We start from the raw sequence: 17,649 nt of genomic DNA on the forward strand, positions 1-17,649 counted from the left end.
ACCTATAATCCCATCCTCCCGAGTTGTAGCTCCTGTGGTCTGGGACGTAGATGTGGACATTCGCCAGGCTCTGGAGAGGGAGCCCGCACCCACTAACTGTCCTCCCGAGCGCATCTACGTTCCCACGGGGATAAGGGATCGGCTGCTGACCTGGACACACACATCCAGGTATTACTCACACTACCCAATCCATCTTTGAGAAGTACTGGTGGCCCACCTTGGCACAGGACGTCACTCCTCTGACGGTTTCACCACCATTTTGGTGGTTGTGGATAGATTTTCAAAATCCTGTCGTTTAATCTGGTCTCCCTACTGCTCTCCAGGTCGTTGAGGCACTGGTCCAGCAGGTCTTCCGGCATTATGTCCTTCTGGGGCTCTGACCGTGGCCCCCAATTCACATCACGGGTATGGAGAGCCTTTATGGAGAAGCTCGGGGTCACGGTCAGCCTCACTTCCGGGTATAGGCCTCAGTCCAACGGGCAGGTGGAGAGGATGAACCAGGAGCTGGGGAGGTTCCTGAGGAGTCACTGCCAGGACCGGCAGGGGTAGTGGGTTCGATTCCTTCCATGGGCGGAGTACACCCAGAACTCGCTCCTCCACTGGGTTGACCCCCTTCCAGGGGGTCCTGCGATTGATGAATGGTTCAGGCGCGCAGAAGAAGTGTGGAGCGATGCTCACGTGAGACTCCATCGCGCCGCCCACCGTCAAAAGGAGCAGGCAGAGACCCCCGTGTACCACCCTGGGGATCGTGTCTGGCCTTCTACCACGAACCTCCCACTCCGCCTGCCCTGCCAGAAGCTGAGCCCCCGGTTTATGGGACCGTTCAAGGTTCTCCGGAGGGTCAACGAGGTGACGTATAGTTTACAGCTTCCCATTGACTACCGTATCTCACCTTCTTTTCATGTCTCCCTTCTCATGCCGGTGGTTCCTGGTCCCCTGGCTGATGCTGTCCCCCACGACACCCCTCCATCCCCCCTGGACATCGAGGGGGGCCCGGCCTATGCCGTCAGATCTCTACTGGACTCCCGACGGCTTGGCTCTCTCATCCCTTTTGGGAGGGAGGGTGGACAATGAGCCTGTCATAGCGGATGTAAGCAATGTCCCCACGCGCTCTGGCAGCTTTCATGGCTGGAATAAGTTATTTCCTCTTCTGGTGCACGGCTTCAGGATAGTCCTCGTTGAGGAAGATATACGTTCCTCTCAAGTTCTTAGCTCTTTCCAGAACAGCTACCCTGTCCTTGAACCACTATCAGCCTGGACCTGTCACCTGGGCCGGTGGTGGGTTTTCCAGTCCTGTGGGGGCGCTCCACCTGAACCTTCCTGTGGTCCATCTTCAGTTTCTCAGAGATCATTTCCCTCACTTTGTCCTCAGACTCCATCCAGGTCTCATGTGGAGATTCTGTAATTCCGTCCACAACCATGTTGTTCCAGCTTGATTGTCCATCGAGACTGATTTATCCATCATTGTTATCATGGATTCACAAACAGAACTGATTTCCTCTCTCAATGACTTACAGATTGCTGTCATCTTGCTGTTCTCCTGTTTCAACTCATTGAGCTGACCCTGGGAGAACTGCAAACTGTTCTTCAGGTCCTGGACCTCTCTGGTCGGGTCCTCCATTATTTTATTAGTCGAATCAACCAGTATTTGGACAAAGCACTTGAAGCTATTTTCTTGTTGTTGTAACAACTGTTTGTAGAACGTTTAAAAGATCCTTCATGTGTGATAGAGAGACACCACTGTCCTCAACGGTTCTCCCGCCAGCTTTGGTCTTTGTCATGGTAGCAATGTAGGTTATGCTGTTACTCCTCGCAGTTCCAGACAGGGTAGGTCACAGGGAAGATGGAAAACAACAAACAGCAGGGATCTGGACAGCCACACAGCAGGGATCTGGACAGCCACACAGCAGGGATCTGGACAGCCACACAGCAGGGATCTGGACAGCCACACAGCAGGGATCTGGACAGCCACACAGCAGGGATCTGGACAGCCACACAGCAGGGATCTGGACAGCCACACAGCAGGGATCTGGACAGCCACACAGCAGGGATCTGGACAGCCACACAGCAGGGATCTGGACAGCCACACAGCAGGGATCTGGACAGCCACACAGCAGGGATCTGGACAGCCACACAGCAGGGATCTGGACAGCCACACAGCAGGGATCTGGACAGCCAAACAGCAGGGATCTGGACAGCCACACAGCAGGGATCTGGACAGCCACACAGCATGGATCTGGACAGCCACACAGCAGGGATCTGGACAGCCAAACAGCAGGGATCTGGACAGCCAAACAGCAGGGATCTGGACAGCCACACAGCAGGGATCTAGACAGCCAAACAGCAGGGATCTGGACAGCCAAACAGCAGGGATCTGGACAGCCACACAGCATGGATCTAGACAGCCAAACAGCAGGGATCTGGACAGCCACACAGCAGGGATCTAGACAGCCAAACAGCAGGGATCTGGACAGCCACACAGCAGGGATCTAGACAGCCACACAGCAGGGATCTGGACAGCCACACAGCAGGGATCTGGACAGCCACACAGCAGGGATATGGACAGCCACACAGCAGGGATCTGGACAGCCACAAACCCAGAACAGATCCGGCCTTGGTTGGCAGGATCCCCTGGACAGAGAGTAGCAGTCTCAGCAACTGTTGCCAACTGCGTCGCGGGATCCATACTAAAAAGTTAGCTAGCTACTAAGCAACTTTCAAATCAACTTTCAAAACGGCAAACTTTTCAAAACAACAAACCGAGCTCTCCCTCGATCCGCATTTCCATGACAGACTGACCAGGTGAATCCATCTGAAAGCTATAATTCCTTAATTATGTCACTTGTTAAATCCACTTTAATCAGTGTGGAGGAGACAGGTTAAAGAATAATATTTAAGCCTTGAGACAATTGAGAAGGATTGTGTGTGTGTGTGTGCCAATAAAGAGGCTGAATGGGCAAGACATAAAATGTAAGTGCCTTTGAACGGGGTATGGTAGTAGGGTCTTTGAACGGGGTATGGTAGTAGGGTCTTTGAACAGGGTATGGTAGTAGGGTCTTTGAACAGGGTATGGTAGTAGGGTCTTTGAACGGGGTATGGTAGTAGGGTCTTTGAACGGGGTATGGTAGTAGGGTCTTTGAACGGGGTATGGTAGTAGGGTCTTTGAACGGGGTATGGTAGTAGGGTCTTTGAACGGGGTATGGTAGTAGGGTCTTTGAACAGGGTATGGTAGTAGGGTCTTTGAACGGGGTATGGTAGTAGGGTCTTTGAACGGGGTATGGTAGTAGGGTCTTTGAACGGGGTATGGTAGTAGGTGCCAGGTGCACTGGTTGGTGTCAAGAACTGTAACGCTGCTGGGTTTTTCATGTTCAACAGTTTCCCGTGTATCAAGAATGGTCCACCACCTAAAGGACATCCAGCCAACTTGACACAACTGTGGGAAGCAATGAAGTAAACATGGCCATCATAGAGCTGTCTATACAGAGTACTACTGGAAACAAACATATACACAACTGGTTGTTGGACATTCACCTCTATCTACAGACTGTCTGTCTGTCAGAGAGATGCAGGATGAAATGTAATTATTCACCTCCGCTAGATAAACAGAGAGAGAGCGCTGCAGGGTGGAACTAATATAATTGACAAGGCAAATTATTTCTCATAATTTATTTTAACTGTGTTTCTTTGAACTGTCTGTCTGTGCTCTGTGTAAGGGGTGTTTTACTCTGCTCTGCTCTGTGTTTAACTGACCCGTTCCTGACCCCTGCTGTTACACTGACCTGTTCCTGACCTGTTCCTGACCCCTACTGTTACACTGACCTGTTCCTGACCTGTTCCTGACCCCTGCTTTTATACTGACCTGTTCCTGACCTGTTCCTGACCTGTTCCTGACCTGTTCCTGACCCCTACTGTTACACTGACCTGTTCCTGACCTGTTCCTGACCCCTGCTTTTATACTGACCTGTTCCTGACCTGTTCCTGACCTGTTCCTGACCTGTTCCTGACCCCTGCTTTTATACTGTCCTGTTCCTGACCTGTTCCTGACCTGTTCCTGACCTGTTCCTGTCCTGTTCCTGTCCTGTTCCTGACCTGTTCCTGTCCTGCTCCTGACCTGTTCCTGTCCTGTTCCTGACCTGTTCCTGACCCCTGCTTTTATACTGACCTGTTCCTGACCTGTTCCTGACCTGTTCCTGACCTGTTCCTGTCCTGTTCCTGTCCTGTTCCTGACCTGTTCCTGTCCTGTTCCTGACCTGTTCCTGTCCTGCTCCTGACCTGTTCCTGACCTGTTCCTGTCCTGTTCCTGACCTGTTCCTGACCTGTTCCTGACCTGTTCCTGACCTGTTCCTGTCCTGTTCCTGACCTGTTCCTGTCCTGTTCCTGTCCTGTTCCTGACCTGTTCCTGTCCTGTTCCTGACCTGTTCCTGTCCTGCTCCTGACCTGTTCCTGACCTGTTCCTGACCTGTTCCTGACCTGTTCCTGACCTGTTCCTGACCTGTTCCTGTCCTTGACCTGTTCCTGACCTGTTCCTGACCTGTTCCTGTCCTTGACCTGTTCCTGTCCTGTTCCTGACCTGTTCCTGACCCCTACTTTTATACTGACCTGTTCCTGACCTGCTCCTGACATGTTCCTGTCCTGTTCCTGACCTGTTCCTGACCTGTTCCTGTCCTGTTCCTGACCTGTTCCTGTCCTGCTCCTGACCTGTTCCTGACCTGTTCCTGACCCCTGCTGTTATACTGTAATCTAAAAGATGACATATCATCAACTAGTCCTAACCCTAACCCCTGACCTCTAATCATAACCCCTGACCTCTAATCATAACCCCTGACCCCTGACCTACTGTTTCTCTTTTCCCCAGGGCTCCCCCTCTCTGTGTCTGCAGGGAGGGACAGAGACTGTCTACAGGCTGGTGACACCTGCTCCAGTGATGATGCGTGCAGCCCTCGTCTGCGGACGCTGAGACAGTGTGTGGCGGGGGACGGCAGTGTGAAGCTGGGCCCTGGGGCCAGGAACCAGTGTGAGAACGCAGTCACGGCACTGCTCTCCTCCCCGCTCCACGGCTGCCAGTGTAAACGAGGCATGAAGAGAGAGAAGAACTGCCTCAGTATTTATTGGAGCCTGCACCAGTCTGTCCTGCATGGTGAGACTATAACATCCAGCCCTAATCTATAGTACCAGTCTGTAACCCTAACCCTAATCTATAGTACCAGTCTGTAACCCTAACCCTAATCTATAGTACCAGTCTGTCCTGCATGGTGAGACTATAACACCCAGCCCTAATCTATAGTACCAGTCTGTCCTGCATGGTGAGACTATAACACCCAGCCCTAATCTATAGTACCAGTCTGTAACCCTAACCCTAATCTATAGTACCAGTCTGTAACCCTAACCCTAATCTATAGGACCAGTCTGTCCTGCATGGTGAGACTATAACACCCAGCCCTAATCTATAGTACCAGTCTGTCCTGCATGGTGAGACTATAACACCCAGCCCTAATCTATAGTACCAGTCTGTCCTGCATGGTGAGACCATAACACCCAGCCCTAATCTATAGTACCAGTCTGTAACCCTAACCCTAATCTATAGTACCAGTCTGTCCTGCATGGTGAGACTATAACACCCAGCCCTAATCTATAGTACCAGTCTGTAACCCTAACCCTAATCTATAGTACCAGTCTGTCCTGCATGGTGAGACTATAACACCCAGCCCTAATCTATAGTACCAGTCTGTAACCCTAACCCTAATCTATAGGACCAGTCTGTCCTGCATGGTGAGACTATAACACCCAGCCCTAATCTATAGTACCAGTCTGTAACCCTAACCCTAATCTATAGTACCAGTCTGTCCTGCATGGTGAGACTATAACACCCAGCCCTAATCTATAGCACCAGTCTGTCCTGCATGGTGAGACTATAACACCCAGCCCTAATCTATAGTACCAGTCTGTCCTGCATGGTGAGACTATAACACCCAGCCCTAATCTATAGTACCAGTCTGTAACCCTAACCCTAATCTATAGTACCAGTCTGTAACCCTAACCCTAATCTATAGTACCAGTCTGTAACCCTAACCCTAATCTATAGTACCAGTCTGTCCTGCATGGTGAGACTATAACACCCAGCCCTAATCTATAGTACCAGTCTGTAACCCTAACCCTAATCTATAGTACCAGTCTGTAACCCTAACCCTAATCTATAGCACCAGTCTGTCCTGCATGGTGAGACTATAACACCCAGCCCTAATCTATAGTACCAGTCTGTAACCCTAACCCTAATCTATAGCACCAGTCTGTCCTGCATGGTGAGACTATAACACCCAGCCCTAATCTATAGTACCAGTCTGTAACCCTAACCCTAATCTATAGCACCAGTCTGTCCTGCATGGTGAGACTATAACACCCAGCCCTAATCTATAGTACCAGTCTGTAACCCTAACCCTAATCTATAGCACCAGTCTGTCCTGCACAGTCTGTCCTGCATGGTGAGACTATAACACCCAGCCCTAATCTATAGTACCAGTCTGTAACCCTAACCCTAATCTATAGCACCAGTCTGTCCTGCATGGTGAGACTATAACACCCAGCCCTAATCTATAGTACCAGTCTGTCCTGCATGGTGAGACTATAACACCCAGCCCTAATCTATAGTACCAGTCTGTAACCCTAACCCTAATCTATAGTACCAGTCTGTCCTGCATGGTGAGACTATAACACCCAGCCCTAATCTATAGTACCAGTCTGTAACCCTAACCCTAATCTATAGTACCAGTCTGTAACCCTAATCTATAGTACCAGTCTGTCCTGCATGGTGAGACTATAACACCCAGCCCTAATCTATAGTACCAGTCTGTAACCCTAACCCTAATCTATAGTACCAGTCTGTCCTGCATGGTGAGACTATAACACCCAGCCCTAATCTATAGTACCAGTCTGTCCTGCATGGTGAGACTATAACACCCAGCCCTAATCTATAGTACCAGTCTGTAACCCTAACCCTAATCTATAGTACCAGTCTGTAACCCTAACCCTAATCTATAGTACCAGTCTGTAACCCTAACCCTAATCTATAGTACCAGTCTGTCCTGCATGGTGAGACTATAACACCCAGCCCTAATCTATAGTACCAGTCTGTAACCCTAACCCTAATCTATAGTACCAGTCTGTAACCCTAACCCTAATCTATAGCACCAGTCTGTCCTGCATGGTGAGACTATAACACCCAGCCCTAATCTATAGTACCAGTCTGTAACCCTAACCCTAATCTATAGCACCAGTCTGTCCTGCATGGTGAGACTATAACACCCAGCCCTAATCTATAGTACCAGTCTGTAACCCTAACCCTAATCTATAGTACCAGTCTGTCCTGCATGGTGAGACTATAACACCCAGCCCTAATCTATAGTACCAGTCTGTAACCCTAACCCTAATCTATAGCACCAGTCTGTCCTGCATGGTGAGACTATAACACCCAGCCCTAATCTATAGTACCAGTCTGTCCTGCATGGTGAGACTATAACACCCAGCCCTAATCTATAGTACCAGTCTGTAACCCTAACCCTAATCTATAGCACCAGTCTGTCCTGCATGGTGAGACTATAACACCCAGCCCTGCTGGGGGGGGGGGGCTAGAAGAGGGACATATAGAGGTTAGGGTTAGGGACAGTGGATAAAAAGAGGGACAAATAGAGGTTAGGGGCAGTGGATAAAGAGAGGGGCATATAGAGGTTAGGGTTAGAGACAGGGTTATCTTTGGTCTCTTTGTTGCCTCTCTGATTCATGCCCTCCTTGCCTGGTCCATGAGTTTTGGTGGGCGGCTCTCTCTTGACAGGTTTGTTGTGGTGCCATATTCTTTCCATTATTTTTAAATGATGGATTTAATGGTGCTCCGTGGAATGTTCAAAGTTTGGGATATTTTTTAATAACCCAACCCTGATCTGTACTTCTCCACAACTTTGTCCCTGACCTGTCTGGAGAGCTCCTTGGTCTTCATGGTGCCACTTGCTTGGTGGTGCCCCTTGCTTAGTGGTGTTGCAGACTCTGGGGCCTTTCAGAACAGGTGTATATATACTGAGATCATGTGATACTTAGATTGCACACAGGTGGACTTTATTTAACTAATTATGTGACTTCTGAAGGTAATTGGTTGCACCAGATCTTATTTAGGGGCTTCATTTTAGTCTGCTAAATGACTAAAATGTAAATGTAAATGTAAATAGCGAAGGGGGTGAATAGATATGCACGCACCACTTTTCAGTTCTTTATTTTTTAGAATTTTTTGAAACAAGTAATTTTTTTCATTTCACTTCACCAATTTGGACTATTTTGTGTATGTCCATTACATGAAATCCAAATAAAAATCAATTTAAATGACAGGTTGTAATGCAACAATATAGGGAAAACGCCAAGGGGGGTGAATACTTTTGCAAGGTACTTCACTTAAATTATTAAACATTTATTGGGTGATTCCTGAAAACGTTCACGTGTGTCTGTGTGCAGGACAGAGTCTGGTGGAGAGTTACCCATACGAACCAGAGGAGAGGGGCTTCGACTACGTACACCTGGCCTACATGGCTGCAGGTGAGTGTCTACCCTGAGATACCTGCCCCCTAGAGGGGGGGGCTGTCTATTAAAACAACCTGTATCTGGGTTTTAGAGGGGGGGCTGTCTATTAAAACAACCTGTATCTGGGTTTTAGAGGGGGGGGGCTGTCTATTAAAACAACCTGTATCTGGGTTTTAGAGGGGGGGGGCTGTCTATTAAAACAACCTGTATCTGGGTTTTAGAGGGGGGCTGTCTATTAATACAACATCATGTTTCTGGGTTTTAGAGGGGGGGCTGTCTATTAAAACAACCTGTATCTGGGTTTTAGAGGGGGGGGCTGTCTATTAAAACAACCTGTATCTGGGTTTTAGAGGGGGGGCTGTCTATTAAAACAACCTGTATCTGGGTTTTAGAGGGGGGGCTGTCTATTAAAACAACCTGTATCTGGGTTTTAGAGGGGGGCTGTCTATTAATACAACATCATGTTTCTGGGTTTTAGAGGGGGGGCTGTCTATTAAAACAACCTGTATCTGGGTTTTAGAGGGGGGGCTGTCTATTAAAACAACCTGTATCTGGGTTTTAGAGGGGGGGCTGTCTATTAAAACAACCTGTATCTGGGTTTTAGAGGGGGGCTGTCTATTAAAACAACCTGTATCTGGGTTTTAGAGGGGGGGGCTGTCTATTAAAACAACCTGTATCTGGGTTTTAGAGGGGGGCTGTCTATTAAAACAACCTGTATCTGGGTTTTAGAGGGGGGGCTGTCTATTAAAACAACCTGTATCTGGGTTTTAGAGGACGGGGGCTGTCTGTTAAAACAACATCATGTTTCTGGGTTTTAGAGGGGGGGCTGTCTATTAAAACAACCTGTATCTGGGTTTTAGAGGATGGGGGCTGTCTATTAATACAACATCATGTTTCTGGGTTTTAGAGGGGGGGCTGTCTATTAAAACAACCTGTATCTGGGTTTTAGAGGGGGGGCTGTCTATTAAAACAACCTGTATCTGGGTTTTAGAGGGGGGGCTGTCTATTAAAACAACCTGTATCTGGGTTTTAGAGGACGGGGGCTGTCTGTTAAAACAACCTGTATCTGGGTTTTAGAGGACGGGGGCTGTCTATCAACAACAATTTCTCTAGGTGTTGGGGGGGCTGTCTATCAACAACAATTTCTCTGGGTGTTGGAGGGGGCTGTCTATTTATTTATTTTTTATATTTAAAACATACAATCTACTTGCAGTGAAGCCGCTCAACATTTACATTAGTCATCTAACAGACTCCCATCACATTAGTCATCCAACAGACTCCCATCACATTAGTCATCTAATAGACTCCCATCACATTAGTCATCTAACAGACTCCCATCACATTAGTTATCCAACAGACTCCCATCACATTAGTCATCCAACAGACTCCCATCACATTAGTTATCTAACAGACCCCCATCACATTAGTCATCCAACAGACTCTCATCACATTAGTCATCTAACAGACTCCCATCACATTAGTCATCCAACAGACTCCCATCACATTAGTCATCCAACAGACTCCCATCACATTAGTCATCCAATAGACTCCCATCACATTAGTCATCCAACAGACTCCCATCACATTAGTCATCTAATAGACTCCCATCACATTAGTCATCTAACAGACTCCCATCACATTAGTCATCCAACAGACTCCCATCACATTAGTCATCTAACAGACTCCCATCACATTAGTAATCCAACAGACTCCCATCACATTAGTCATCCAACAGACTCCCATCACATTAGTCATCTAACAGACTCCCATCACATTAGTCATCCAACAGACTCCCATCACATTAGTCATCCAACAGACTCATTTCACATTAGTCATCCAATAGACTCCCATCACATTAGTCATCCAACAGACTCCCATCACATTAGTCATCTAACAGACTCCCATCACATTAGTCATCCAACAGACTCCCATCACATTAGTCATCTAACAGACTCCCATCACATTAGTCATCTAACAGACTCCCATCACATTAGTCATCCAACAGACTCCCATCACATTAGTCATCCAACAGACTCCCATCACATTAGTTATCTAACAGACTCCCATCACATTAGTCATCTAACAGACTCCATCACATTAGTCATCCAACAGACTCCCATCACATTAGTCATCCAACATACTCCCATCACATTAGTCATCCAACAGACTCCCATCACATTAGTCATCTAACAGACTCCCATCACATTAGTCATCCAACAGACTCCCATCACATTAGTCATCCAACAGACTCCCATCACATTAGTCATCCAACAGACTCCCATCACATTAGTCATCCAACAGACTCCCATCACATTAGTCATCTAACAGACTCCCATCACATTAGTCATCTAACAGACTCCCATCACATTAGTCATCCAACAGACTCCCATCACATTAGTCATCTAACAGACTCCCATCACATTAGTCATCCAACAGACTCTCTTCACATTAGTCATCCAACAGACTCCCATCACATTAGTCATCTAACAGACTCCCATCACATTAGTCATCTAACAGACTCCCATCACATTAGTCATCTAACATCACATTAGTCATCTAACAGACTCCCATCACATTAGTCATCCAACAGACTCCCATCACATTAGTCATTCAACAGACTCCCATCACATTAGTCATCCAACAGACTCCCATCACATTAGTCATCTAACAGACTCCCATCACATTAGTCATCCAACAGACTCCCATCACATTAGTCATCCAACAGACTCCCATCACATTAGTCATCCAACAGACTCCCATCACATTAGTCATCCAATAGACTCCCATCACATTAGTCATCCAACAGACTCCCATCACATTAGTCATCCAACATACTCCCATCACATTAGTCATCTAACAGACTCCCATCACATTAGTCATCCAACAGACTCCCATCACATTAGTCATCCAACAGACTCCCATCACATTAGTCATCCAACAGACTCCCATCACATTAGTCATCTAACAGACTCCCATCACATTAGTCATCCAACAGACTCCCATCACATTAGTCATCCAACAGACTCCCATCACATTAGTCATCCAACAGACTCCCATCACATTAGTCATCCAACAGACTCCCATCACATTAGTCATCCAACAGACTCCCATCACATTAGTCATCCAACAGACTCCCATCACATTAGTCATCCAATAGACTCCCATCACATTAGTCATCCAATAGACTCCCATCACATTAGTCATCTAACAGACTCCCATCAAATTAGTTATCTAACAGACTCCCATCACATTAGTCATCCAACAGACTCCCATCACATTAGTCATCTAATAGACTCCCATCACATTAGTCATCTAACAGACTCCCATCACATTAGTCATCCAACAGACTCCCATCACATTAGTCATCCAACAGACTCCCATCACATTAGTCATCCAACAGACTCCCATCACATTAGTCATCCAACAGACTCCCATCACATTAGTCATCCAACAAACTCCCATCACATTAGTCATCCAACAGACTCCCATCACATTAGTCATCCAACTGACTCCCATCACATTAGTCATCCAACAGACTCCCATTACATTAGTCATCCAACAGACTCCCATCACATTAGTCATCCAACAGACTCTCATCACATTAGTCATCCAACAGACTCCCATCACATTAGTCATCCAACAGACTCCCATCACATTAGTCATCCAACAGACTCCCATAACATTAGTCATCCAACAGACTCCCATCACATTAGTCATCCAACAGACTCCCATCACATTAGTCATCCAACAGACTCCCATCACATTAGTCATCCAACAGACTCCCATCACATTAGTCATCCAACAGACTCCCATCACATTAGTCATCCAACAGACTCCCATCACATTAGTCATCCAACAGACTCCCATCACATTAGTCATCCAGCAGACTCCCATCACATTAGTCATCCAACAGACTCCCATCACATTAGTCATCTAACAGACCCCCATCACATTAGTCATCTAACATCACATTAGTCATCTAACAGACTCCCATCACATTAGTCATCCAACAGACTCCCATCACATTAGTCATCCAACAGACTCCCATCACATTAGTCATCCAACAGACTCCCATCACATTAGTCATCTAATAGACTCCCATCGCATTAGTCATCCAACAGACTCCCATCGCATTAGTCATCCAACAGACTCCCATCACATTAGTCATCCAACAGACTCCCATCACATTAGTCATCCAACAGACTCCCATCACATTAGTCATCCAACAGACTCCCATCACATTAGTCATCCAACAGACTCCCATCACATTAGTCATCCAACAGACTCTCATCACATTAGTCATCCAACAGACTCCCATCACATTAGTCACCCAACAGACTCCCATCACATTAGTCATCCAACAGACTCCCATCACATTAGTCATCCAACAGACTCCCATCACATTAGTCATCCAACAGACTCCCATCACATTAGTCATCTAACAGACTCCCATCACATTAGTCATCTAACAGACTCCCATCACATTAGTCATCTAACAGACTACCATCACATTAGTCATCCAACAGACTACCATCACATTAGTCATCCAACAGACTCCCATCACATTAGTCATCCAACAGACTCCCATCACATTAGTCATCCAATAGACTCCCATCACATTAGTCATCCAATAGACTCCCATCACATTAGTCATCTAACAGACTCCCATCACATTAGTTATCTAACAGACTCCCATCACATTAGTCATCCAACAGACTCCCATCACATTAGTCATCTAATAGACTCCCATCACATTAGTCATCTAACAGACTCCCATCACATTAGTCATCCAACAGACTCCCATCACATTAGTCATCCAACAGACTCCCATCACATTAGTCATCCAACAGACTCCCATCACATTAGTCATCCAACAGACTCCCATCACATTAGTCATCCAACAGACTCCCATCACATTAGTCATCCAACAAACTCCCATCACATTAGTCATCCAACAGACTCCCATCACATTAGTCATCCAACTGACTCCCATCACATTAGTCATCCAACAGACTCCCATTACATTAGTCATCCAACAGACTCCCATCACATTAGTCATCCAACAGACTCTCATCACATTAGTCATCCAACAGACTCCCATCACATTAGTCATCCAACAGACTCCCATCACATTAGTCATCCAACAGACTCCCATAACATTAGTCATCCAACAGACTCCCATCACATTAGTCATCCAACAGACTCCCATCACATTAGTCATCCAACAGACTCCCATCACATTAGTCATCCAACAGACTCCCATCACATTAGTCATCCAACAGACTCCCATCACATTAGTCATCCAACAGACTCCCATCACATTAGTCATCCAACAGACTCCCATCACATTAGTCATCCAGCAGACTCCCATCACATTAGTCATCCAACAGACCCCCATCACATTAGTCATCTAACATCACATTAGTCATCTAACAGACTCCCATCACATTAGTCATCCAACAGACTCCCATCACATTAGTCATCCAACAGACTCCCATCACATTAGTCATCCAACAGACTCCCATCACATTAGTCATCTAATAGACTCCCATCGCATTAGTCATCCAACAGACTCCCATCGCATTAGTCATCCAACAGACTCCCATCACATTAGTCATCCAACAGACTCCCATCACATTAGTCATCCAACAGACTCCCATCACATTAGTCATCCAACAGACTCCCATCACATTAGTCATCCAACAGACTCCCATCACATTAGTCATCCAACAGACTCTCATCACATTAGTCATCCAACAGACTCCCATCACATTAGTCACCCAACAGACTCCCATCACATTAGTCATCCAACAGACTCCCATCACATTAGTCATCCAACAGACTCCCATCACATTAGTCATCCAACAGACTCCCATCACATTAGTCATCTAACAGACTCCCATCACATTAGTCATCTAACAGACTCCCATCACATTAGTCATCTAACAGACTACCATCACATTAGTCATCCAACAGACTACCATCACATTAGTCATCCAACAGACTCCCATCACATTAGTCATCCAACAGACTCCCATCACATTAGTCATCTAACAGACTCCCATCACATTAGTAATCTAACAGACTCCCATCACATTAGTCATCCAACAGACTCCCATCACATTAGTCATCTAACAGACTCCCATCACATTAGTCATCTAACAGACTCCCATCACATTAGTCATCTAACAGACTCCCATCACATTAGTCATCCAACAGACTCCCATCACATTAGTCATCCAACAGACTCCCATCACATTAGTCATCCAACAGACTCCCATCACATTAGTCATCTAACAGACTCCCTTCACATTAGTCATCCAACAGACTCCCATCACATTAGTCATCCAACAGACTCCCATCACATTAGTCATCCAACAGACTCCCATCACATTAGTCATCTAGCAGACTCCCATCACATTAGTCATCCAACAGACTCCCATCACATTAGTCATCCAACAGACTCCCATCACATTAGTCATCCAACAGACTCCCATCACATTAGTCATCTAACAGACTCCCATCACATTAGTCATCCAACAGACTCCCATCACATTAGTCATCCAACAGACTCCCATCACATTAGTCATCCAACAGACTCCCATCACATTAGTCATCCAACAGACTCCCATCACATTAGTCATCCAACAGACTCCCATCACATTAGTCATCCAACAGACTCCCATCACATTAGTCATCCAACAGACTCCCATCACATTAGTCATCCAACAGACTCCCATCACATTAGTCATCCAACAGACTCCCATCACATTAGTCATCCAGCAGACTCCCATCACATTAGTCATCCAACAGACTCCCATCACATTAGTCATCCAACAGACTCCCATCGCATTAGTCATCCAACAGACTCCCATCACATTAGTCATCCAACAGACTCCCATCACATTAGTCATCCAACAGACTCCCATCACATTAGTCATCCAACAGACTCCCATCACATTAGTCATCCAACAGACTCCCATCACATTAGTCATCCAACAGACTCCCATCACATTAGTCATCCAACAGACTCCCATCACATTAGTCATCCAACAGACTCCCATCACATTAGTCATCTAACAGACTCCCATCACATTAGTCATCCAACAGACTCCCATCACATTAGTCATCTAACAGACTCCCATCACATTAGTCATCCAACAGACTCCCATCACATTAGTCATCCAACAGACTCCCATCACATCACATACCTCCTCCCTTGATCCTTTATATTGGGCAGACAGACCAGTTCCCTGCCTCCTCCCTTGATCCTTTATATTGGGCAGACAGACCAGTTCCCTACCTCCTCCCTTGATCCTTTATACTGGGCAGACAGACCAGTTCCCTACCTCCTCCCTTGATCCTTTATATTGGGCAGACAGACCAGTTCCCTACCTCCTCCCTTGATCCTTTATATTGGGCAGACAGACCAGTTCCCTACCTCCTCCCTTGATCCTTTATATTGGGCAGACAGACCAGTTCCCTGCCTCCTCCCTTGATCCTTTATATTGGGCAGACAGACCAGTTCCCTACCTCCTCCCTTGATCCTTTATACTGGGCAGACAGACCAGTTCCCTACCTCCTCCCTTGATCCTTTATATTGGGCAGACAGACCAGTTCCCTACCTCCTCCCTTGATCCTTTATATTGGGCAGACAGACCAGTTCCCTACCTCCTCCCTTGATCCTTTATATTGGGCAGACAGACCAGTTCCCTGCCTCCTCCCTTGATCCTTTATACTGGGCAGACAGACCAGTTCCCTACCTCCTCCCGCTGCCACCTGCCTCCTCCATTTTGGGGTAATGCTGTAATCAATTGGTTGTAATCTTGGATTGAGCAGACCTTCCCATACAATTCTGATAACTCCATGAAAGGCATAACTCTACCATTCCAATTTACAATATCATTTAAAAACAAAATACCCTTTTCCAACATCTTTCCCATAAATACAGGTATTTTATCAACCAGCACATTTGAGTTCAGCCATAATATTTGTTGTAATATTTGTTCTATCTTTTCAGGGAGATGACATTGACATTATAGCCAGCTCTGCAATGCTTGTTTGAAAAAGAGAGATACCTTTTTAAAAGTTTCATTTTCAATTAATGGAAAATGAGACATGGCAATCTGCACAAAGGCAAAAAGGCCATTTTTAAACAATGGATGAGCTTTTCTTAGTAATCTACTTGAGAACCATTTAGGGTTTAAGTAACATTTTGGGATAAGTGAAGCTTTTAGAGAGAGGTTTAGTGCTTTTATATGTAATAATCTCAGCCTACAGTGAGGGAAAAAAGCATTTGATCCCCTGCTGATTTTGTACGTTTGCCCACTGACAAAGACATGATCAGTCTATAATTTTAATGGTAGGTTTATTTGAACAGTGAGAGACAGAATAACAACAAAAAAATCCAGAAAAACGCATGTCAATAATATTATAAATTGATTTGCTTTTTAATGAGGGAAATAAGTATTTGACCCCTCTGCAAAACATGACTTAGTACTTGGTGGCAGAACCCTTGTTGGCAATCACAGAGGTCAGACGTTTCTTGTAGTTGGCCACCAGGTTTGCACACATCTCAGGAGGGATTTTGTCCCACTCCTCTTTGCAGATCTTCTCCAAGTCATTAAGGTTTCGAGGCTGACGATTGGCAACTCGAACATTCAGCTCCCTCCACAGATTTTATATGGGATTAAGGTCTGGAGACTGGCTAGGCCACTCCAGGACCTTAATGTGCTTCTTCTTGAGCCACTCCTTTGTTGCCTTGGCTGTGTGTTTTGGGTCATTGTCATGCTGGAATACCCATCCACGACCCATTTTCAATGCCCTGGCTGAGGGAAGGAGGTTCTCACCCAAGATTTGACAGTACATGACCCCGTCCATTGTCCCTTTGATGCAGTGAAGTTGTCCTGTCCCCTTAGCAGAAAAACACCCCCAAAGCATAATGTTTCCACCTCCATGTTTGACGGTGGGGATGGTGTTCTTGGGGTCATAGGCAGCATTCCTCCTCCTCCAAACACGGCGAGTTGAGTTGATGCCAAAGAGCTCAATTTTGGTCTCATCTGACCACAACACTTTCACCCAGTTCTCTTC

General features: G+C 46.2%; 1 protein-coding gene across 1 annotated transcript in view; it reads left to right on the forward strand.

Moving 5' to 3' along the window:
• Positions 1-638: 638 nt before the first annotated feature.
• LOC311118934 (GDNF family receptor alpha-4-like) overlaps positions 639-17,649 on the forward strand; it is a gene marked incomplete at both ends in the record, with an annotated part of 49,034 nt that continues 32,023 nt past the window's right edge. Inside the window, 3 exons of the mRNA XM_084193684.1 lie at positions 639-849; positions 4,856-5,137; positions 8,494-8,574. Of these exons, the coding sequence (XP_084049810.1) occupies positions 639-849; positions 4,856-5,137; positions 8,494-8,574 (574 nt within the window). The remainder of the gene's footprint in view (positions 850-4,855; positions 5,138-8,493; positions 8,575-17,649) is intronic.

This window comes from Coregonus lavaretus, assembly GCF_964263955.1.
Source record: "Coregonus lavaretus genome assembly, contig: HAP1_SCAFFOLD_2390, whole genome shotgun sequence".
NCBI lineage: Eukaryota > Metazoa > Chordata > Actinopteri > Salmoniformes > Salmonidae > Coregonus > Coregonus lavaretus.